At 47.1% G+C, this 24,717-nt stretch overlaps 1 protein-coding gene across 1 annotated transcript in view; it reads right to left on the reverse strand.

The window, feature by feature from the left end:
* Nucleotides 1-24,717, reverse strand: part of RPP40 (ribonuclease P/MRP subunit p40) — a 90,034-nt gene that overhangs the window by 47,492 nt on the left and 17,825 nt on the right. Inside the window, exon 3 of the mRNA XM_030208756.1 lies at nucleotides 832-900. Within this exon, the coding sequence (XP_030064616.1) occupies nucleotides 832-900 (69 nt within the window). The remainder of the gene's footprint in view (nucleotides 1-831; nucleotides 901-24,717) is intronic.

A 24,717-nucleotide genomic window follows, 5' to 3' on the forward strand; every position in this document is an offset into this window, starting at 1 on the left:
GGTCGACAGGGTCGCAGAAGGGGGATACAGGGGTCCGTAACATGGAGGGGGGGGGGTGTTGAAAATGGAGGGAGGGCAGAGTCTGGAACTCAGTGGGAGGGGCGTGAGGGGGCCTTGAACTGGGTAGGTGGCAGGCCAGGGAGGCTGGGAGGGCACAGAGCGACACAGCAAGGGAGGGCACTCCGCTCCATGGATAAATCCTTCTTATCTGTTCCCTTCTCCACTACTGCCAACTCCAGACTTCGCGCCTTCTGTCTCGCTGCACCCTACGCCTGGAATAAACTTCCTGAGCCCCCACGTCTTGCCCCATCCTTGGCCACCTTTAAATCTAGACTGAAAGCCCACCTCTTTAACATTGCTTTTGACTCGTAACCACTTGTAACCACTCGCCTCCACCTACCCTCCTCTCTTCCTTCCCGTTCACATTAATTGATTTGCTTACTTTATTTTTGTCTATTAGATTGTAAGCTCTTTGAGCAGGGACTGTCTTTCTTCTATGTTTGTGCAGCGCTGCGTACGCCTTGTAGCGCTATAGAAATGCTAAGTAGTAGTAAGTAGTAGTAGTAGTAGGATTGCCTTGCTAGCGCCCGTTTCCTTGCCTTAAGAAATGGGCCTTTTTTACTAGTTCATCAATAAAATGTTGAAACATAAAAATAGATAATTCTAAGCTGTTTAGTATAGTGCTGTCTGGTGTCTAATGTTGCAGAGATCAGCCAGCTTTGTATATGTATTTTATTCCCTTATCTATGATCAATAAAGCTCAGATAAAGAAAAAAAAAAGGGCCCCTAAATTTTTACAGTCCATTCAATATAACTCATGAAGGTTATTACCTGTTGGCAGTACAGCTGCAGTATTATCTTGGTCAATTTTTGTGTTGTAGGATAGGGCGTAGAATGCACCTACAATATATAAGAACAGGTAAAGTGTCAAAACAAGGAAGCATATTTTTAGAAAAAAAAATCCCCATTTAAAATATTGTCTGTTTTCAACATGAGCCCATGAATGTAAAGATTTGGAACTCACTAGCAGCTTTTTCTAGTTACCACTATAACCTTTGTGTTCCTGGCAATAAGGGGGATCTTGTATTGACACCAAAGCCTCAAGAAAAGGTCATTTTCCTGTTGCAACATGTTTTCTCTCTCTTAGTAAGGAGGTGTTTCATCAGCACATGAAAACAACTTAAAGATATGAATCAATGCTTTCATCATAACAAAAGCCAACATGTAATGTATTTTCTAGTCAATTTAGTGGTAATATAGAATGCTCCATTAATTTCCAGTGTGGTCAAAGTTGTCCATTTATCCACAGGACAGAGCCCAGGCGTGGCACTACAAGCTCCTAAGCGCTTACCCAGCCACTGTCTCGCAGCCCTGTTCTCAAGAGAGAGCAATTTAGTCTCCATTCCTGTGCAATCTCTGACCATTAGACAACGGTACTAAATAATAATGCAGCTTATAATAATAATAATAATAATAATAGTGGATGGAATACTAATCTGAAACAGTTTCTAGATGGTAAAGACTTTCACCCACTACTGACCTGATGTTGAATGGGTGAGCTTGAAGTGAAAGGCTAGGCAGCCTTGTGGCAATCCCCTAGTCCCGTTTTTAGGGGTCTTTTTACTAAGGTGCGCTAACAGATTTAGTTTGTCCTAAATAATAAGATGTCTATAGGAATATAATGGATGTCTTATCATTTATCGCATGCTAATCATTAGCATATCTTAGTAAAAGGACCCCTTAATGCAGTCATTTTAAAAGGTCTCCAATTTTAAGTGTTCTCAATCTTAAAATAATACTGCCATGATTAAATTTTTTTTAAAAGCCACGAATCATGTGATGCTGTGCGCGGCACTAGACACGAACTACGAGAGCCGCTCCAGGATGCTCCTTCAATCTCACTAAAATCTTGCTAAAATGACCATCTTAGCCCAGTCAACATCAAGGAATTATCTGGAAAGATGATCAGTGTCTATGAACAAATTTTTATTACGATCAATGCCAGAATCAACCGCCAAATTCCAGAGACGAGATACTCTAAGGGGCCAGGGAACGGAAATGGCAGCCTCTCCTGAACCCCCGCAACAAGTTTCTATCCACAACGCTCTTGTTCCAGAAAGTACAGCAGCAATAGTAAAAGCACTAGATGCCCACTTTACTCAGTTTTCCAAGCAGATAGCGGGAATCTCCCAACTTACTGCGGAGTTGTCCTGTCAGACCGGCGAGCTGAAATGAATGATATTACCCAGTCACATACCTCTGCAGTAGAGCAGCTGGAAGGGCTTGCAGGCCCAACAAGAAAAAAATTGACGACCTGGAAAACAGGTCACAGAGGGACAATCTACGTTATTATCGTTTTTGCAGAATTGGTGAGCGATACTATTCTGGCAGAAACACTGGAAACGTGGTTGCTGGCCACCTACCCTCAAGCAGGCGGTGGGGGTCCCATACATCTTAAAAGGGCACATTGGGTGGGGCAGGTGAGAGATGGGGAGCACCACCTAGAGTGGTAATGGTCAAATTCCATCAATACAAAAATAAGATGGCAGTCCTCAGGGCTTACAAATCTCAACATCAAGACCTTAAATTTGACGGGCAGACCATTTGTCTATTTCAGGATCATTTGGCGTCATTGTCTGCATGGAGAAGAGCATTCTCTCCCATTTGCTCCAGCTTGATAGACCAAAAAATAAAGTTCCAGCTCCAATATCCTGCAACTTTAAAACTCTACTATATGTGTGGTGGGGGGGGGGGGGGGGGAGGGATGGATCACCCAAGCAACGCCTCAGTCAGCTTAGGACCTGGCTGAACACCATGCACACCCCTGGGCAAGAAATATGTGACTGGTAGTTATTTAACACTGAGAAAAGGCGGTCATGGTACCATAATTTGAAGCCCATGTTCGACTGAGATTGATGCGACTTATGCAATGAGTACTACTCATGCAGAAGTAAATCGGACAGCTAGTAATTGCCATATGGACAGATTCATCAGTACAACTGCATTAGTCATTTTGTCTGCAGTGTCGCTGGCACTTCCCAGCATATTTAGCAACAGACCAAGATTTTCAAAACCACTTAAAAGATGGGAATTCTTTGTATCAACCAATGGCCAGCACAAAGGCAGTCCATGCATATTTTAGGAGACAGCACACACAAGTGCAAGAAAAAAACATATCAGCCAGCATTATTCACCTGGATGGTCAGTTAAGACACCCTCAAGAAAGTATATGCGCGAGCGATGACGGCAGACAACAAGGAAGCTAATTACTCCAATCAAATAACATTAAAACACTCTTATCCATGAGCATACCATACGCTCTTTGCTGTACCGTAAATTTAAATTTTTCAAGTATGGTAATAGATCAGAGAAGCTGATAGAACATTTAGTAAAGGCCTGAGGGGCTCTCGGGTGGTACTGTCTCCAAGGGATGCAGCACGAGTTGTCAGAGGGAATCACGGTAAAATCCTGCAGCTATTCATGAATTATTTCTCATTGTTAAATGGGCAAGCAGCTGGGAACGACCACACACAATCCATGAACCATTTTTAGAAGTGGCAACACTGCCCAAATTGTCAACAGATGCAGTAACAACCTTTAATAGACCTATTCAACCCAAAGAACTGCAACACATCATATCAATTCTTGCATACCACTAATATCCCCTTTCCAGGGTTCAGTGCAGTTTACATTCTAGGTAAGATAAAAGCCAATAATGTTAGTGTGCGGTATGAAAACAATTAGAGACCATTTTCTTTCCTCCTCGAAACTAACTACCTGTTCCTCTGATCCTATTCCCACCCATCTACTTAGCACTCTCTCTCCTACTGTCATCCCTTTTATCTGTCATATCCTCAATCTTTCACTTTCCACTGCGACTTTTCCTGATGCCTTCAAACATGCTGTAGTCACACCACTCCTTAAAAAACCTTCATTGGACTACCTGTCCTTCCAACTATTGCCCCATCTCCCTCCTCCCCTTCCTAATCAAAATACTTGAACATGCTGTTCACCACCGTTGTCTTGACTTTCTTTCATCTCAAGCTATTTTTGATCCACTTCAATCTGGTTTTCGCCCTCTTCATTCAACTGAAAACAGCGCTTGCTAAAGTCTTCAATGACCTGTTCCTGGACAGATCCAAAGGTCTGTATTCTATCCTCATCCTTCTCGATCTATCTGCTGTTTTTGATACTGTTGATCACCACCTACTCCTTGATATGCTGTCCTTACTTGGATTTCAGAGCTCTGTTCTTTCCTGGTTTTCTTCTTATCTCTCCCATCGTATTTTCAGTGTATACTCTGGTGGATCCTCCTCCTCTTCTATCCCACTATCAGTTGGTGTACCTCAGGGATCTGTCCTGGGACCTCTTCTTTTCTTGGTACACTGATCTCATTCCATGGTTTTCAGTATCACCTTTACGCTGATGACTCCCAGATCTACCTCCCCACACCAGAAATCTCAGCATGAACCCAGGCCAAAGTATCAGCCTGCCTGCCTGCCTGACATTGCTGCCTAGATGTGTCACTGACATCTGAAACTAAACATGACCAAGACTAAGCTTCTTATCTTTCCCCCTCAACTAACCTCTCCTCTTCCCCCATTCTCCATCTCTGTGGGTAACACTCTCATCCTCCCTGTCTCATCAGCTCGTAACCTTGGGGTTATCTTCGACTCCTCCCTCTCCTTCTCCGCACATATTCAACAGACTGCTAAAAACATGTCATTTCTTTCTCTATAATATCACAAAAATTTGCCCTTTCCTTTCTGAGCACACTACCAGAAACCTTATCCACACTCTTATCACCTCTTGCTTAGACTACTGCAACTTGCTTCTCACAGGTTTCCCACTTAGCCATCTCTCTCCTCTTCAATCTGTTCAAAATTCTGCCACACAATTTATATTCCGCCAGTGTCGCTATGCTCATATTAGCCCTCTCCTCAAGTCACTTCATTGGCTCCTTATCAGTTTCCATATACAGTTCAAACTCCTCTTATTGACTTACAAGTGCATTCACTCTGCAACTCCTCAGTACCTCTCCACTCTTATCTCCCCCTACACTCCTCTCCGGGAACTCCATTCACTGGGTAAATCTCTCTTATCTGCACCCTTCTCCTCCACCGCTAACTCCAGATTCCGTTCCTTTTATGTTGCTGCACCATATGCCTGGAATAGACTTCCTCAGCCGGTACATCAAACTCCATCTCTGGCTGTTTTCAAATCTAGGCTAAAAGCCTACCTTTTTGATGCTGCTCTTAATTCCTAACCCTTACTCACTCGTTCAGGTACCCATGTTTTATCATTCCCACCCTAGTAATTCCCTTATCTCTTATTTGGCCTGTTTGTCTGTCCTAATTAGATTGTAAGCTCTGTCAAGAAGGGAATGTCTCTTTATGTCCAGCGTACAGCGCAGGTAATTCTTTTACGGAAAGCTTGTGGCAGCAGCCGCGTACTGACCCCCCCCTCCTGTGAATGCAGAGGTTTACTCTGTTATGATGAAACTTTGTATAAAGTGCATCCACCACTAAAGCCTGAAACTCATCGACCCTGCAAGCTGAAGTAACAGCCACCAAAAATATGATCTTCCAGGTCAAGTACTTCAAATGACACCTGCAATCTGAAGTAACAGCCACCAAAAATATGATCTTCCAGGTCAAGTACTTCAAATGACAGGAATCAAGTGACATAGTTTGTTACCTTTAGATTGTAAGCTCTCTTGAGCAGAGACTGTCCTTCCCCATGTTTTAACTTGTACAGCGCTGCGTAACCCTAGTAGCGCTATAGAAATGCTAAGTAGTAGTAGTAGTAGTAGTAGTAGTAGTGACTAAAAGGAGCTTTCATCAGCTGGGTGAGAACAATGCTGAGGTCCAATGACACAGGTGGAGGTTTGACAAGGGGCTTTGTCAACAAACCTCTCATGAAGCAAACACCTAAAGACTGTCCGGAGATGGGCTTACGGTGATGGAAAGCACTAATAGCACTGAAATGAAACCTTACAGAGTTGGTATTGAGACCAGACTCGGAGAGGTGCAGAAGGTATTCAAGCAGGGTATATGTAGAGCAGGAAGCAGGATCTGGGTCTTTGCCCTCACACCAGATGGCAAACCTCCTCCATTTGAAAGAATAATATCTCTTATTGGAATCTTTCCTGGAAGCAAGCAAGAAGAGATCCCTTGTTCTGCGTGATGAGGGTCATAAAACGCTCCAATCTCCACGGTTTTTTGGAGGATAACTCCAGAACCAGATCTGCCGGGGCCATTAGGGAGCAATCAGAATCATGGTCCCACAGTCTTGCTTGAGTTCCAGCAAAGTCTTCCCCACAAGAGGAATGGGAGAATACACATACAGAAGTCCTGTCCCCCAATGAAAGAGGAAGGCATCTGATGCTAGACTGTCATGGGCCTGAAGCCTGGAATAAAACTGAGTGACTTTGTGATTGGACTGAGTGGCAAACAGATCCACAGAGGGAGTACCCCACGCTCGGACGATCTTGTGGGCAACGCTAATGCTGATGGACTACTTGTGTGGTTGCACAACACCACTTAGTCTGTCGGCCAGGTTGTTGGATTTGCCCACCAGTAAGTGGCCTTGAGGAGCATTCTGTGTGGGTGTGCCCAATACCACATCCGGACGGCCTCCTGACACAGAGGGCATGATCTCGTGCCCCCCTGCATGTTCGTATAGTACATAGCAACCTGATTTTCAGTTTGAATGAGTACAACTTGGGTGTTCAGATGATCTCTGAAAGCCTTTAGAGCATTCCAGATCGCCCACAGCTGCAAAAGGTTGAATTGGAGATCTGTTTCCTGGACTGACCAAGTGCCTCGATTGTGAAACACTTCTAAGTGAGCTTCCCACCCTAGATGGGATGCATCCATCGCCAGCATCTTTGTGGGCTGTGGAATTTGAATTGGGAGTCCCAGAGTCAAATTGGATCGAACTGTCCACCACAGCAGTGACTGAACCAGCTCTGTTGGAACTCGGATGACATCCTCTAGGTTCCCCATGGCCTGACACCACTGGAAAGCTAGGGTCCTCTGGGCAGTTCTTTGTGAAGACATGCCATAGGTGGCCCCTAACCTCAACATCTGCCGGGCTGTGACCTGCCGAGCTGCTTAGGACTTGAGTGGCAAGGACAACAAGAGCATCTGCCTGCCCTACAGGGAGAAAAGCCTGAACCAGCTGAGTGTCTAGCAGGGCTCCACTGAACTCCAATCGCTGGACAGGGAGAAGATGGGACTTGGGATAATTTAAAACAAACCCGAGTAGCTCTAACACCCGAATACTCCTCCACATGGACTCCTGAGCACCATCCTGTGACTTGCTCTTCACCAGCCAGTCATCGAGATAGGTATAAACATGGACTCCCAGTCTGCATAGCAGTGCTGCTCCTACTGCAAGACATTTGGTGAAAACCCTGGGAGCCAAAGCGAGGCCAAAAAGCAATACTGGTGGTGATGTGTCCCTAGCTGAAAATGAAGATACTTCCTATGAGCTGGAAGTATCAGCAGTATAAGCATCATTTAAGTCTAGAGAGAATAGCCAGTCATTTTCATGAAGCATGAGAAAAAAGGTGCCTCAGGAAACCATCCTGAATTTTTCTTTGATCAGGAATTTGTTCAGGCCCCTTAGGTCTAGGATGGGATGCATCCCCCTGTCTTCTTTTGCACAAGGAAGTACATGGAATAGAATCTCTTCTCTTCTTCCCCTGGTGGAACGGTTTCCACCACACAGGCCTTGAGAAGGGCGGAGAGTTCCTCTGCAAGTAGCTGCTTGTGTTGAGAGCTGAAGTGTCATGCTCTCGGTGGGCAATCTGGTGGTCTCTGTAGCCAATGCAGGGTATAACCGAGATGGACTATTTGAAGAACCCACTGCATGGAGGTTACAAGGGGCCACCTTTCTTGGTAAAACTTCAGCCTCCCCCCAACTAGCAAGTCATCTGGGATGGTCACTTTTATAGAGGTTATGCTGTGCTGGAGCCAGACAAAAGCTCGCCCCTTGCTTTGATTGGGGAGCTGCCCAGGCCTTAGGCTGCTGGGGCTGGCGAGAAGAAGGGGTGTACCTATGCCTCTGCGAGTAATAAGTAGCCCTCTTCGACTTGTCAAAAAACCTCCTAGAGAAGGAGGCAGGTGCAGAAGGCATCCAGAAAGAGAGAGAATTGATAGTATCAGTGTGTTTCTTGATGAGGTCAGCTATCTCCTCCACCTTCTCTCCAAAAAGATTATCCACCCGGAACGTAGCATCGGCCAACCTCTGCTGGACCACCAGGTCCAAGTCAGAAACACCAGCCATGAGAGATTACATATTGCTATACTCTGGACAGAGATCCTTGAGGCCACATCAAAAGTGTCATAGGCACTCCTGGCCAAGAACTTATAACACGCCTTCTGCTGCTTGACTAGCTGGCAAACAGATTCAGTCTGCTCCGGTGGGAGTCTGCCAAATCAGACCTACTTCCCACCAAGGACTGCAAGTACTGGTTCATTTAAAGCTGGTACAATTGTATATGATGATCATGGAAGCCCAATATATCTTCTGCTCAAAAGAATCAAGGGTTCTAGCTTCCCTGCCAGAGGGTGACGAAGCATAGTCCCTTAGAACACTTAGCCCTTTTGAGAGCAGATTTCACCACTAGTGAATGAAGCGGCAACTGGGACCTATCAAACCCAGGGGAAGACTGAATCTGTTACATGATGTCAATCATCTTGAGGAGGAGAAGGACCGAGAGAGGGGACTCCCAGTTCTTCATCTGAACCTCCTGTAAGATCTCGTGAAGCGGGACTGTCACAGCCTCTGTAGGTGAAGAGTCGAAGTCCAGGACCTTGAACATCTTAGCCCTGGGCTCATCCAAATGACTCAGGATGGCAGCCACCATCTCCTTCACAAAAGATGGGAAGGAAAGGTTCTCAGGTGGAGACTTCCTTCTTTCCTGGGGAGGGCAGGGATCAGATGGGATATCATAGGACTCCTCTTCTGAGTCCCATAATAGCTCCTCGTTGTTGTCAGCCAAGAACTCTTTGTGGGAAGGCTCAGAACGAGCCTGCCTCGATGAAGAGTTACCATGACCCTGAGAGAGGCATCGAAGTATCAGCTTCAGCCTCGACTCCATTGAAGCTTCCTCCACCGACATTACTACTACTACTACTACTACTTAACATTTCTAAAGCGCTACTAGTGTTACGCAGCGCTGTACAATTTAACATAAAAGGACAGGCCCTGCTCAAAGAGCTTACAATCTAAAGGACAAGTGAGTAGTCAATTCGATAGGGCCAGTCAAATTGGGGCAGTCTGGACATTGAGAGTGTGTCAACACGAGTGACAGTCGATGCCGAGACCGCAAGCAGCACTGGCGTAGGTGACCTCACTGCAGGCTGGTGGATATGCAGGACTGAAGCAAGAGGCATGGCTGGCACAAGCACCAAAGACACTGATGCACTGTGCAAGAACCCTACCAAACGCTCAGGGAGAAGGTCTGCAGACACTCATCGAGGGTTGATATCGGGAAAGGTTGGGGTGCAGGTGTAGAAGCAGGCTGCCGAATCTGTGGGGTCGAAGCGGGTGCCTGGTCCTGGCTGAGTAGAGACCCATGCATTGGCACCTCCTGTATAGAGGGGGAGCGGTTCTCCCGGAACCAACGTTTCTCGGGGACCGAGGAAACCCTTGGTGCCCCAGAGGTCCCAGTACCATGCATCAAGGGGGTTTGATACTGATGCTTCTATCGTTGTCTGGCATCGATGCTCCCCAGTGCCAAACAGGATGATATTGAGTCCTCACGTTACCTCGGGGTCAGGTACAATGCCGATTGGTCCGGGGGGGGGAGGGGCCTGCATTGCAGCTGGCGTAAAGGCAGGTGGAGACCCACTCGATGCATGGTCACTCCTAGTGTGCAAGGGTCTCACAGCCATATGGTCAGATGCACTTGATGCCAATTTTGACACCAAACACAAACCGATGTCGCGGTTTCGAACCTGGCTCCAGAAATCTTCTCTCTCTGAGCCTCTCTGGCCAACTGTGTTCTCTTCTTCATACAAAAACAGAGAAAACACTTTGCATGGGTATGATCAGGCCCCAAACACTGATGACACCAAAAATGGGTCTTTGCCAAAGTTGGTCCTGTTGCACCAAGTGCAGTGCTTGAAGCCACTGGACACCTTCGATAGTGTGAAAGGAAAAACAGCCGTTGCCAAATCAAACTCCTCAATGGTGCTAAAAAGGGCAAAGCACAAAGAAAAGGAACAGGGAAAAACCCGACCGGAGCTCAGGCCTAAACACAGCCTAGAGAGCATGGTAAAACAATAAACTAATAAGATACAGGGAAGGCAAAAACTGAAGAAAACTCCTGAGAGGGGTATATAAAAAACAAAAGGAAGGCACAAAAAGACCAAATGCTGAACCAGCTGTGAGGAGTGGATGTAAACGCATCTCTCTGCTCACTGCGGAAGAAAGAGAACTGCTGATCCCGCCCTCTCGCAGTGGTTGGTGCAGGCAGTCGCACATGTGAGGTGGAGTGCGTCTCGCGCTCAAAGACCTGTTTTAAGCTTGTTACAAGCTCCAGATCAGCAACACGGATTCGCGTTACCCACGTGTCAGAATTATTGGTCTGCTTTCCTCAGAGAACTACATTCCCACCATCTAGGCTGTAAGGGCCAGGAATAGAAGAGACCCCTGGTTTAGCGAGATAAAGTTGGAAAACAGTCCAGTATCCATAGCAGTTTGAGAAAAACTCCAGAAGTAGAGGGAACCAGATCTGCCTCAGCCAGCACAAAGCGATGAGAATCATGGTTTCCTAGCTTTGCCCAAGTTTCAACAAGGTCTTACCTATGAGAGAGAAGTCTCATTCCCCAATGCAGGAGGAAAGGCTGCTGATGTAAGCCTGTTATGTGACCTGAGCCCGAAGTAAAAGTGAGGTACTTTGTTGGTGAGATGTGTGGCCAAAAAGTTTCATTGAGGAAAAGTCCCACTCTCAGAAGAGCTAATGTGTAATGCCCATACTAAGAAGCCACTCGTGGGGTTATATTGCCCTGCTCAGTTTGTTCACCAGGCTGTTCTCCTTCCCTGCCAGGTACGTGGCCCGGTCCTTATTCCGATTGCTTCCTGACACAAGGGGTAGGATCCCGTACTCCCCTGCTTGTTCACATGGTGCATGACTACCTAATTGTCTGTTAGAGTAAGTATAATTTGATTGGACAGCTGATCTCTAAAAACCATCACAGCGTTTCAAACCACCCAGAGCTCCAGGAGTTTGAACTACTCTGTCTCTCGGGCAGACCAAATCCCCTGAGCTTGAAGCCCATCTACATGTACCTCCCAGCCCTAGTGGATGCATTTGTGGTCAGCAATTTAGAATGGTAACCTCAGAATCAAAGTGGTCCAGACTGTGCACTAGAACAACAACTTGAGTTAGTTCTGAGGAGATCTGGATAACATCCACTAGGTTCTCCTCAACTTATTATGACTGAGAAGCTACAGTCCCATTGAGCGCCTCTCAAGAGTAGGCACGTAACATGTACTGAGGAGGCCAAGTGGCCTAGCAACTTCAACATTTGCCGAGCTGTGTCTTGCTAGCTGCTGTGGACTTAAGCGACAATGGAGATGAGGGCATCTGCCCTAGCTTGGGGCAGGAAGGCTCAAGCTTGCAGCATGTTCAGCATAGCTCCAATGTACAGGTAGTTGATGAGAAACTACAGGAGCTCCAAGACTCAAATAATTATCTGCATGGACATCGGATCATTACATATCCTCTAAACTAGCCACTCACCCAGGTAGGGCAACATATAGCCTCCCAGTCTGCATAACAATGCTGCGACTACTGCTAGACACTGTGTGAACACCTGGGAAGTCGACAAGAGGCTAAATAGCCGAATGTGGTACTGGTAGTGACGTTGTCCCACACGAAATCTGAGATACGTCCTGTAGCTCGGAAGAATCTGAACGTGAGTGCAAGTGTCCTTAAAATAAGAACATAACAGTAGCCATACTGGGACAGACCAATGGTCCATCTAGCCCAGTATCCTCTTTTCCAAACAGTGGCCAAGCCAGGTCAGAAATACCTGGCAGAAACCCAAATTGTGGAAACACTCCATACTACAAATCCCAAGGCAAGCAGTTGCTTCCCATGTCTGTCTCAATAGCAGACTATGAACTTTTCCTCCAGGAATCTGTTCAAAAATTTTTAAACCCAGATACGCTTACCACTGTTACAACCTCTTCTGGCAAAGAGCTCCAGAGCTTAACTATTCGTTGAGTGTAAAAATATTTCTTCCTATTTGTTTTGAAAGTATTTCCATGTAACTTCCTCGAGTGCCCCCTAGTCTTTGTACTTTTGGAACAAGTAAAAAATCGATTTAATTTTACTCGTTCTGTACCACTCAGGATTTTGTAGACCTCAATCATATCTCCCCTCAGCCGTCTCTTTTCCAAGCTGAAGAGCCCTAACCTCTTTAGCCTTTCCTCATATGAGAGGAGTTCCATCCCCTTTATCATTTTGGTTGCTCTTCTTTGAAACTTTTTTAATTCCGCTATATCTTTTTTGAGATACGGCGACCAGAACTGAACACAATACTCAAGGAGCGGACACACCATGTAGCAATACAAGGGCATTATAATATTTTTGGTCTTATTCACCATCCCTTTCCTAATAATTCCTAGCATCCTGTTTGCTTTTTTGACCGCCATCGCACATTGAGCAGAAGATTTCAGTGTATTATCTACGACGACACCCAGATCTTTTTCTTGAGCGCTGACCCCCAAGGTGGACCCTAGCATCAGGTAACTGTGATTCGGACAATTCTTTCCAATGTGCATCACCTTGCATTTGTCCACATTAAATTTCATCTGCCATTTGGACGCCCAATCTTTCAATTTCCTAAGGTCTTCCTACAATACAGTCCACACGTGTTTTAAGAACCTTGAATAGTTTTGTATCATCTGCAAATCTGATCACCTCACTCATCGTTCTATTTCCAGATCATTTATAAATATGTCCCAGTACAGATCCCTGCAGCACTCCACTGTTCACTCTCCTCCATTGAGAGAAACGACCATTTAAACCTACCCTCTGTTTTCTGTCTAATAACCAATTCCTAATCCACACCAGAACCTTGCCTCCTATCCTATTACTCTATTTTTCTCAGGAGTCTCTCATGAGGAACTTTATCAAAAGCTTTCTGAAAATCTAGATACACATCAAATCCAGAGAGAATAACCGGTCACCTGAATCATGAGAAGGATGCCCAAGGAAATCATCCTGGAGTTCTCTTTGACTAGATATTTGTTCAAGGCCCCGAGGCCCAGGATGGGAAGTAATCCCCATGTTCCTTGTCACAAGGAAGTACCTGGAATAGAATTCCATTCCTTCTTGCCCTGGTGAAATGTGTTCTACCACCTTAATCTGGAGAAGGACAGAGAGCTGCTCTGCAAATACTTCTTTGTATAGAGAGCTGAGGTATGAAGGTCTTGGTGGGCAATCTAGTGATCTCCTTTGCCAATTCAGAGAATAACCAAGCTGGACTACCTGAAGAATCCACTGGTCAGAGGTTACAAATGTCCACCTTTCCTGGAAAAAAAATTCAGTTTCACTCCCTGCTACTTCTATGGTGGGTATGCTCTCCAGGAGGCAGTCAAAAGTTCACTCCCTGATATGACTGGGGAGCATACTAGGCCTCCTGAGTACACTGTCAATGTGGGTGGGAGCATTGGAACTGGGCCTGCTGAGGAGTATGGGAAGAAAGGGTAAATCTACACCCACAAAAGTAGTAGTTACTACTTCTAGGCCCACACAAAGACCTCCCAGAAGAGAAGGACTCAATTGGTGGCAGCGAAAAGAGGGACTTTATGGTATCTGTGTGATTCCTAATGTGGTCAGCAAACCTTTCCACCTTGTCCCCCCCAAAAGATGTCTCCTCACCACAGAACATCAAAATCTAAGATGCGCAGCCAGGAAAATCTGTGCATTTCCATATCCAGAGTAAAGAGTCTGGACATAATGTCAAAAACATTAAAGGTGCCTCTGGTCAGATATAGTCTACAAACTTGCTTCATGTTCAGCTTGTGAACTCAGCAGCCTTATCCACAGGAACCCAGTCTGCACCTCAAGTAGATAGTAGCGTAGAGCTGATAGGTCCAAATGTGGCTGACAAGCATCAAGGCCTGATAAATCTGCCTCCCAAAGAAGTTCAGGGTTTGGCACACCTTGACCAGAAGAACAGAGGAAATAGACATAGAACCCCGTGCTTTCTCAAGAGCAAACTCAACCATCAAGGAGCTGTGTGGTATCTGGACCTTTCTGGTTCCTGTACAAAGTGTCTATTTTATGAGGTGCCACTTGGACAGAGATCCCTAGGTGGAGATTCATAATCCAGAACAGTAAGCAACGCAGCCTAGGCTGACCCCCAGTCTCCAATTTGAAAGGAATGGCCTCTGCCATTTCCTGTTCAAAGCCCATAAAAGATATGCCCTCAGGAGGAAATCACGCCTTTCTTGTGGAGGGGAGGGGTCAGATAGTATATCATAGGACTCTTCTGCTGAGGAGTACTGTGGATCCCCTTCAGACTCCCAGGAAAGACCTGAACCAGGTTCTGTGAAGTATCTATTATAAGAAGTATGAGTATGTGTTTGCCTCCCAGACTGAAGGCCATACATCAAAGAATGTTGAGGTTCAAGTCTGCCTTCAGACCCCAGAGAAATTATCCTCCCCCCACCAAACATTTAGAGCCGCACTGGATAGGTGTGCACAGACCCCGCGCTTGACACGGAACCAGCATCTAGGAATTCTCTCTAAACTGAGCTTCCTCAGACAGCTGAGGCTGTGCCATGATTGGTGCAAGCGCCCTCAATGCCCAAGCACTCTGCATCTGCAGAGGCCCCCAGCTCCTCCTTGAGTATGGCCCAGATCTCCTCATGAAGGGCAGACATTGGTAAAGACTGGGGAGCTGATGCAGAAAAAGCCTGCAGATTTGTCGGTGCTAAGGGGCCCAAGTCACAGCTGGAGGGTACCAGGCAGATCAGCATCATTATCAAAAAGGCTAACAATCCTCTCAGCGCCAACACCTTTCAGAGATCTGTGATGCTGATGTTCCAGAGTTCCCGGTACTATACACCAACAGTAAGCGATGTTGATGTTTCTTTGCCAATGAACAATACCGGTCCTCGGAAACGTGCAATGAGGTTGTGAAATGCACACGCCTCAATGTCAAGCCCGACAATGGCTGTTCTCAGGATGCCAGTTCAATGGCTGATGTCTTTGCCAATGCCCACAGTCCCTGTGGCAACAGCTACTGAACCCAATGTCACAGATACTGACATCGAAGAACCGTACTGAGCACCAGAAAGATTTTCACACTGAGCTTCCTAGACTCTTTTGTGACAGGGAACACAATTAAAACCCTCGTGGTTCAGTTCCAAGCACTGGACACATCAGATACAGGGGTCAATGCCTGAAATAACTCTGATGCACCAAGCACAATACTTAAACCTGCTCGGGGCCTTGTAGTGGAAAGCAGCCCAAATCAAAGGGCTCAATAGGTGAAGGGAGTAAAGTTAAACTAGCCTGAAAACCGTTGATGCAAACTGGCTCAACCTGGGCCTCAAGAAGGCCTTAGAGCTGAAAACAAAATTATTAGAAATGCACAAAACTGTTCTATAAACAGCTATATACCCAGCAGACTGCTCCATCTATGGCCGGATTGATATATTTAGCACGTCTTTCTCTTCCAGTTTTGACACCCTTAGACGCTGAAGCTCTGTCTGCCCCTATTATGGCTGATGAGGTGTTATGGGCCATTAAGTATCTTCCTGCTGGCAAAGCTCTGGGCTATGATGGCTATAGTAATAAATTCTACAAAAAGTTTAAAGGCATACTGGCTCCGTTGCTCACTAAAGTTTATAATTCCATTGATGTGGACATTGTTCTGCCTCATTCATGGCAATTGGCTGCAATTACAATATTACCTGATAAAACCCTCTTCTTTGAAGTTTATATAGACCGCCCTCTTTATCTGGCACAGATTACAAAATTTTCACTAAAATTCTTGCACACAGACTTCAGATGGTCCTACCCTCTTTAATTCTTGTAGATCAAGCAGGATTTATTCAGGGCAGACTTTTGATAACAACCAGGAGGGCCTTATATCTCATAGGTAGTGTGCAGAAGAGAGAAGACCCCTCTATTTTGGTATCACTGGATGCAGAGAAGGCCTTTAATAGGGTATCCTGACAATTTATGATAGCGATTCTAAGGAAAATAGGCCTGTATGGGCCTTCTCTGTATCGGATATCCATTGCCCATGCTTACACTGAATGGTTCTTTTACTACCTCTTTGAAGCTTTTTCGAGATACTCAGCAGGGGTGTGCATTATACCCCTTACTTTTCACTTCATCCATCAAGCCCTTGACATGGGCGCATCCCTCCACCTCTTTACTAGCTGTAGTTGATATCCTAGATTCACATGGCCTGGTTTCAGGGTTTAAAATTAATTTGCATAAATCTGAAATTCTTAATCTTACAATAACACCAGATGATATACAACCTTTGCAGCAATCCCTTCCCCTTCATTGGGCTTCTGGTTCTATCAGATACCTGGGAGTTTTTCCTAATTCTATCTACCAGATCTATGAAGTAAACTTTGCTCCCAAGCTGACGGAGTTGTTTACAGAATTAGATCACTGGGACAATCTTCAGGTCTCCTGGTTGGGTCATATCTCAGCCCTCAAAATGATCATTCTCCCAAGACTACTTTATTTGTTCTTGGTTGTTCCACTATCTATTCCGAAATCTTGTTCCTTGGTCTTAAGAAAAAAACATTTTTGCTTATATCTGGAAATGGAAAACTCCTAGAGTGGAATACCGAACTTTATATCAACTCAAGATTAATGGAGGAATGGGGGTTCCTCATTTTGAGCTCTATCATTAAGCGGCATTCCTGCAAATTGTAACAATACAGAAACAGAGTACTAATAATCCTTGGACTAGACTAGAACACTCTTTAAGAGCGCTTCCCTTGTGGGTTTTCCCCTGCCTTCCCTTACCACACTTGAAAAATTTAGTAACTAGAGTAGCTTGTCTGATGAGGGCTCCATTATTAATTTGGACTAAATCTCGGCTTTTCCCAGACAGACAGTATCACCTTAATATGCCCATTCAGCATGCCTTTCGCTTCGTCCTTGGACTGATTGATAAAACATAAGCTCACCAGGCTGCTAGATCCCTGCGTACCTTGGGACAGGTCTGGGTTGAGGAGGAACTTCTTCCCTTTTCTGAACTGCAGGATGAATACGGGCAGCCCAGCCATGAGTTTTTTCCAATATAGACAACTCAGAGATTTCCTGCTCTGTAGAGCTAAGGATGAATTATCCTTGACAGAAACCTCTATGGAATTAGCTATGATCTCAGGCACAGGGAAAGGAGAGGGTGATCTCTGCACAAAGCATTATTAAAAGATGACACCCCTGTACAGAAATATAGTGCTAAATAGGAATCACATTTGTCTCATGCTTATGAACCTGAGCAATGGGATAAAGTCTTTCAATGCCTGTTCAAGGTCTCTATTTCCACTCCTATGGTTAGAAATGGATATAAGATTTTTTTGTTTTAATCAGTCGTATTATACCCAACAGAGACTGTTTCGGATTTACAAAACTGGCTCATCACTGTGTTGGCCTAATTGTGGGGAGCAAGGATCCTTCCTTCACATTTGGTGGACATGTCCGGCAGTACAAGCCTTTTGGACTGCATTATTACAGGAACTTAATACGTTTTTGCCGGCTACCTACCCAATACGTGCTGATTCTTGTTTGCTGAATCGTAAGATTGTGGGTATCCCGAAGGAGACACACTCTCTGGTGATACATGTTTTTAAAGCAGCTAAAACTATGTTGACACTACTTTGGAAACAATCAGCTGTTCCAGCACTTCAGACTATTTTTATGAAAGTGATTATTGTCTGATGTTCCAACTTACAGTTCACAAATACAGTCATATTACAGCTTACCACAAGATATGGGACATTTATACAACTTGAAGGGTGACTGCTCAATCCTCAAACTTTATTTTCCTTTCTTTCTGTTTTGCTTTGGTTCATCCATGACCCCAGTCGCACTGTGGCTATTATTGTACGGGTAGGGGGGGGTTGAAATCTGTGTGCATATTCAGTGAGCATTTATAGATTGTACTTAGTTATCTTGTTTTATGTTGCTGTTATCTTGGCTTACCATTGAATAAATAAAATATTTTTAAAGAAATGAAGAAATACACAAAATATGCTAGGGCACACACTGAAGTAGAGAAAATTAAAAAAAGACGTGTAGTGCAAAATCCCGCAAGGGAAGGCACCACAAAAAGAAACGTTTGATGCAGTGAGGAAAGATCAGAGATGTGACTTCTCTGCTCCATGGAAAATGAAAGATCACCAGTACCGCGCTCTTGCGTCAGGCAGGAAGGCACCTGCACATGTGCAGTGGGATGCTGCCAAAGACCTCAGAGAGATATACTGGGCAGCGTCCGCACCGGGCTCCATCGAATGACATCACCCACATGTGAGAAATAATGTCCTGCTTGTTCTTAGAGAAAGTGTGTTACATAATCAAATTTTGTAATGTAGATTATTCATTGGATTGCAGTAGCTTGTATTAATTTAATACTTCTTTAGTAGGTATTCTGTTGCCCTCTTTATGCTTGCTTCCCTCAGTCCCTCTCCATTTTACTGCCATCCCTGGCTCTGTGTCAGCTCACCCCTGGAAGCCTCAGTCATCCTAGGGGAGTCTGGCAGACAGCTTTAACTAGGTACAAACTCCACTTTTACATCCTTCTAGACCAAAGAACTCATCCTGACCAACTACCGTCTGGGTTGGTGACATGAATTCCTCCGCTTCAATAAATTTCTATGGAATAAGCAGTTCCAGCTTCTGCAGCATCAAAACTTGGATACATGACATGCTGAAACATAGCAATTAGAAAACTGTTCCATTTTATCAGTGTTTCCCCTCTTCTCTAATCTCCCAATATAGAGAAACACACACATATAAACGAAGGAGGACAGGAATTCTATGATACATGTTCCACATGCTTTCCCCAACATGGCCTCCTTGCCCCACTGCTGCTGGGTAGTGTCTCACTGATTCTATTCCATTCCATTTACTCATTTTGATGGACCACATGGTCCTAAGCAATAGATTAGTATACAATCATAAATCAAATAAACTGTAGAGGTTATTCAAGGAAGGAGGGGGCTAGTAAGCTCATCTCCACTGCCAGAGGTCCTGTGGGACCATTGCTAGCTAGCTTCATGAGCAAGAACCCGTGGCCTAAGTCTCAGGGCCAGGGCCACCAAGGGGGGGGGGGGGGGACAAACTTCCCCGGGCCTGGCCGCCAAAGAGGGGGGGGGGGGGGGGGGGGGTCAAGCTCAGGCCCGGCACCAGCAAGGTTTTTCCTGCCTGCTTCCGAGTTCTTCCTCTCCTGTATGCCGCTCAGGACCTGGATGATTGTGTTAATGCAATATCGCGTTAATGCAATCACCTGGGTCCCAACTCCTGGCATGGACAGGAGCAGCGCAGGAGAGGACAGAGCGAAGGACAGAAAGATGCGGTGGCCTGAGTGTGGCGGAGCAGGGGCATTGGGGGGGGGAGTGTGCGTGTGTCGGTCCAGTCCTGTCCTGAGCTATGACTTTCGGTGGCCCTCTTCAGGGCTATAGAAGGTCAGACCCTTCTAGGCTCAAACAGAGGAAGATCCATGGACCGATCTCTGGGAGCTCTAGCAACCAGGTGTCTGTATCTTAAAGAGCTACAGTCTGAGGACTGCATCCTGGGGAGTTACGCCTCCATTGAAGAAATCCTGCTGCAGCAGGCCAATCTACACCATCTGCTGGAGGCAGAGAAATATTGGCAAGTTCTAGGGCTGCATTATTCCTTATACTAGTAATGACGTCACTGAATTCTCAGTGTTCTCTGCCTCCATCTGCTGGTTGCGGGACATAAGTTATATCACATAACCCACTTGTCTGGACGGGTCTAGCAGAATGCTAACGAAATAGTGATTAAGGAACTGATCCTTTCAAACAGCCCTTCCCTCTCCAACATCCCTGCTAAGTAGCTTTGAACTGCCTGTTCCTCATGACACAGCATAATATCATCACAACAATTAAGTTTAATGATCAAAATCCTGCAAAAAAGCAACCAGGATGCTAGGAATTATTAGAAAAGGGATGGAAAATAAGGCAAAGAACATTATAATGCCTCTGTATCGCTCTATGGTGTGACCTCATCTTGAGTATTGCATACAATTCTGGTCAGCATATTTCAAAAAAGATAAAGCGGAATTAGAAAAGGTTCGAAGAAGGGCGATCAAAATGATAAAGGGGATGCAACTCCACTCATATGAGGAAAGGCTAAAGAGATTAGGGCTCTTCGGCTTTGAAAAGAGATGGCTGAGGGAGTTATGATTGAGGTCTACAAAATCCTGAGTGGTGTAGAATGGGTAAACATGAATCAATTTTTTACTCTTTTAAAAAGTACAAAGACTAGGGGACACTAAATGAAGTTACATGGTAATACTTTTAAAACAAATAGTGAATGATACATACCTGTAGCAGGTGTTCTCCGAGGACAGCAGGCTGATTGTTCTCACGACTGGGTGACGTCCGCGGCAGCCCCCACCAACCGGAAAAAAGCTTCGCGGGACGGTCGGCACGCAGGGCACGCCCACCGCGCATGTGCGGCCGTCTTCCCGCCCGTGCGCGACCGCTCCCGCCAGTTGAATGACTAGCAAAAGATGAAACACACAACTCCAAAGGGGAGGAGGGAGGGTAGGTGAGAACAATCAGCCTGCTGTCCTCGGAGAACACCTGCTACAGGTATGTATCATTCACTTTCTCCGAGGACAAGCAGGCTGCTTGTTCTCACGACTGGGGTATCCCTAGCTCTCAGGCTCACTCAAAACAAGAACCCAGGTCAATTGAACCTCGCAACGGCGAGGGCATAACAGAAATTGACCTACGAAGAACAACTAACTGAGAGTGCAGCCTGACCAGAATAAATTTGGGTCCTGGAGGGTGGAGTTGGATTTACACCCCAAACAGATTCTGCAGCACCGACTGCCCGAACCGACTGTCGCGTCGGGTATCCTGCTGGAGGCAGTAATGTGATGTGAATGTGTGGACAGATGACCACGTCGCAGCCTTGCAAATCTCTTCAATAGTGGCTGACTTCAAGTGGGCCACCGACGCTGCCATGGCTCTAACACTATGAGCCGTGACATGACCCTCAAGAGCCAGCCCAGCCTGGGCGTAAGTGAAGGAAATGCAATCTGCTAGCCAATTGGAGATGGTGCGTTTCCCGACAGCGACCCCTAGCCTGTTAGGATCGAAAGAAACAAACAATTGGGCGGACTGTCTGTGGGGCTGTGTCCGCTCCAAGTAGAAGGCCAATGCTCTCTTGCAGTCCAATGTGTGCAACTGACGTTCAGCAGGGCGGGTATGCGGCCTGGGGAAGAATGTTGGCAAGACAATTGACTGGTTAAGATGGAACTCCGACACCACCTTTGGCAGGAACTTTGGGTGGGTGCGGAGCACTACTCTGTTGTGATGAAATTTGGTATACGGAGCATGAGCTACCAGGGCTTGAAGCTCACTGACCCTACGAGCTGAAGTAACTGCCACCAAGAAAATGACCTTCCAGGTCAAGTACTTCAGATGGCAGGAATTCAGCGGCTCAAAAGGAGGTTTCATCAGCTGGGTGAGGACGACGTTGAGATCCCATGACACTGTAGGAGGCTTGATAGGGGGCTTTGACAAAAGCAAGCCTCGCATGAATCGAACGACTAAAGGCTCTCCAGAGATGGCTTTTCCCTCCACACGATAATGGTAAGCACTAATCGCACTAAGGTGATTCCTTACTGAGTTGGTCTTGAGGCCAGACTCTGATAAGTGCAGAAGGTATTCAAGCAGGTTCTGTGCAGGGCAAGAACGAGGTTCTAGGGCCTTGCTCTCACACCAAACGACAAACCTCCTCCACTTGAAAAAGTAACTCTTTTTAGTGGAATCCTTCCTAGAGGCAAGCAGGACCCGGGAGACACCCTCCGACAGACCCAACGCAGCGAAGTCTACGCCCTCAACATCCAGGCCGTGAGAGCCAGGGATTGAAGGTTGGGGTGCAGCAACGCTCCGTCGTTCTGCGAAATGAGAGTCGGAAAACACTCCAATCTCCACGGTTCTTCTGAGGACAACTCCAGAAGAAGAGGGAACCAGATCTGACGGGGCCAAAAGGGCGCTATCAGAATCATGGTGCCGTGGTCTTGCTTGAGCTTCAGTAAGGTCTTCCCCACCAAAGGTATGGGAGGATAAGCATACAGGAGGCCGGTCCCCCAATGAAGGAGAAAGGCATCTGACGCTAGCCTGCCGTGTGTCTGAAGTCTGGAACAGAACAGAGGCAGCTTGTGGTTGGTCTGAGAGGCGAAAAGATCCACCGAGGGGGTGCCCCACTCTCGGAAGATCTTGCGTACCACTCTGGAATGGAGCGACCACTCGTGCGGTTGCATGACTCTGCTCAGTCTGTCGGCCAGACTGTTGTTTACGCCTGCCAGGTACGTGGCTTGGAGGAGCATGCCAAACCGGCACGCCCAACGCCACATCCCGACGGCTTCCTGACACAGGGGGCGAGATCCGGTGCCCCCCTGCTTGTTGACGTAATACATTGCAACCTGATTGTCTGTCCGAATTTGGATAATTTGGTAGGACAGCCGATCTCTGAAAGCCTTCAGTGCGTTCCAGATCGCTCGGAGCTCCAGGAGGTTGATCTGCAGATCCTTTTCCTGGAGGGACCACAGACCCTGGGTGTGAAGCCCATCGACATGAGCTCCCCACCCCAGGCGAGATGCATCCGTCGTCAGCACTTTCGTGGGCTGCGGAATTTGGAATGGACGTCCCAGGGTCAAATTGGTCCGGATGGTCCACCAGAGCAGTGAAGTGCGGCAACTGGTGGAGAGGCGGATGACATCTTCTAGATTCCCGGTGGCTTGAAACCACTGGGAAGCTAGGGTCCATTGAGCAGATCTCATGTGAAGACGAGCCATGGGAGTCACATGAACTGTGGAGGCCATATGACCCAGAAGTCTCAACATCTGCCGAGCTGTGATCTGCTGAGACGCTCTGGTCTGCGAAGCCAGGGCCAAGAGATTGGTGGCCCTCGCTTCGGGAAGGTAGGCCTGAGCCGTCTGGGTATTCAGCAGCGCTCCTATGAATTCCAGAGACTGAGTTGGCTGGAGATGGGACTTTGGGTAATTTATCACAAACCCCAGCAGCTCCAGAAGTTGAATAGTGCACTGCATGGACCGGAGGGCTCCTGCCTCCGAGGTGCTCTTGACCAGCCAATCGTCGAGATATGGGAACACGTGCACTCCCAGCTTGCGTAGATACGCCGCCACCACCACGAGGCACTTTGTAAACACTCGTGGGGCAGAGGCGAGCCCAAAGGGCAGCACACAATACTGAAAGTGCCGTGCGCCCAGGCGGAATCTGAGATACTGTCTGTGAGCTGGCAGTATCGGGATGTGAGTGTATGCGTCCTTCAAATCCAGGGAACATAGCCAATCGTTTTTCTGAATCATTGGCAGAAGGGTGCCCAAGGAAAGCATCCTGAACTTTTCTTTGACCAGGAATTTGTTCAGGCCTCTCAGGTCTAGGATGGGACGCATCCCCCCTGTTTTCTTTTCCACAAGGAAGTACCTGGAATAGAATCCCTGCCCTTCCTGCCCGGGTGGTACGGGCTCGACCGCATTGGCGCTGAGAAGGGCGGAGAGTTCCTCTGCAAGTACCTGCTTGTGATGGGAGCTGAAAGACTGAGCTCCCGGAGGACAATTTGGAGGCAGGGAGGCCAAATTCAGGGCGTATCCGCACCGCACTATTTGGAGAACCCACTGGTCGGAGGTTATGAGAGGCCACCTTTGGTGAAAACATTTTAACCTCCCTCCGACCGGCAGATCGTCCGGTACGGACACTTGTAGGGCGGCTATGTTCCCGTGGATCCAGTCAAAAGCCCGTCCCCGGCTTTTGCTGTGGAGGCGCAGGGGGCTGCTTAGGCGCACGCTGTTGACGAGAACGAGCGCGCTGGGGCTGTCCCTGTGCCTGACGAGGCCTTCGGGCCGGCTGGTTGTACCTACGCTTCGCGAAAGAATAGGGTGCAGCCTGCCGGGCCCGGGAAAAACGTCCACCTGTGGAGGTGGGTGCTGAAGGCGTCCGGTGGGAGAGCTTGTCGAGAGCGGTTTCCCGCTGATGCAGTTGGTCCACCATCTGCTCGACCTTCTCACCAAAAATGTTATCCCCCCGGCAAGGGACGTCGGCCAGTCTCTGCTGGGTGCGGTTGTCCAGGTCAGAGGCACGCAGCCATGAGAGCCTGCGCATCACTATCCCTTGGGCCGCAGCACGAGATGCCACGTCACAGGTGTCATATATACCCCTGGACAGGAACTTTCTGCACGCCTTCAGCTGCCTGACCACCTCCTGATAAGGCCTGGACTGCTCCGGCGGGAGCTTCTCGACCAGGTCCGCCAGTTGTTGCACATAGGTCCGCATGTGAATGCTCATATAGAGCAGGTATGACTGGATGCGGGTCACGAGCATGGAGGATTGGTAGGCCTTCCTCCCAAACGAGTCCAGAGTGCGAGACTCCCGCCCCGGGGGCGCCGAGGCGGTATCCCTCGAACTCCGTGCCCTCTTGAGAGCAGAATCCAC

This window comes from Microcaecilia unicolor, chromosome 1 (genome assembly GCF_901765095.1).
Source record: "Microcaecilia unicolor chromosome 1, aMicUni1.1, whole genome shotgun sequence".
Taxonomy (NCBI): Eukaryota; Metazoa; Chordata; class Amphibia; order Gymnophiona; family Siphonopidae; genus Microcaecilia; species Microcaecilia unicolor.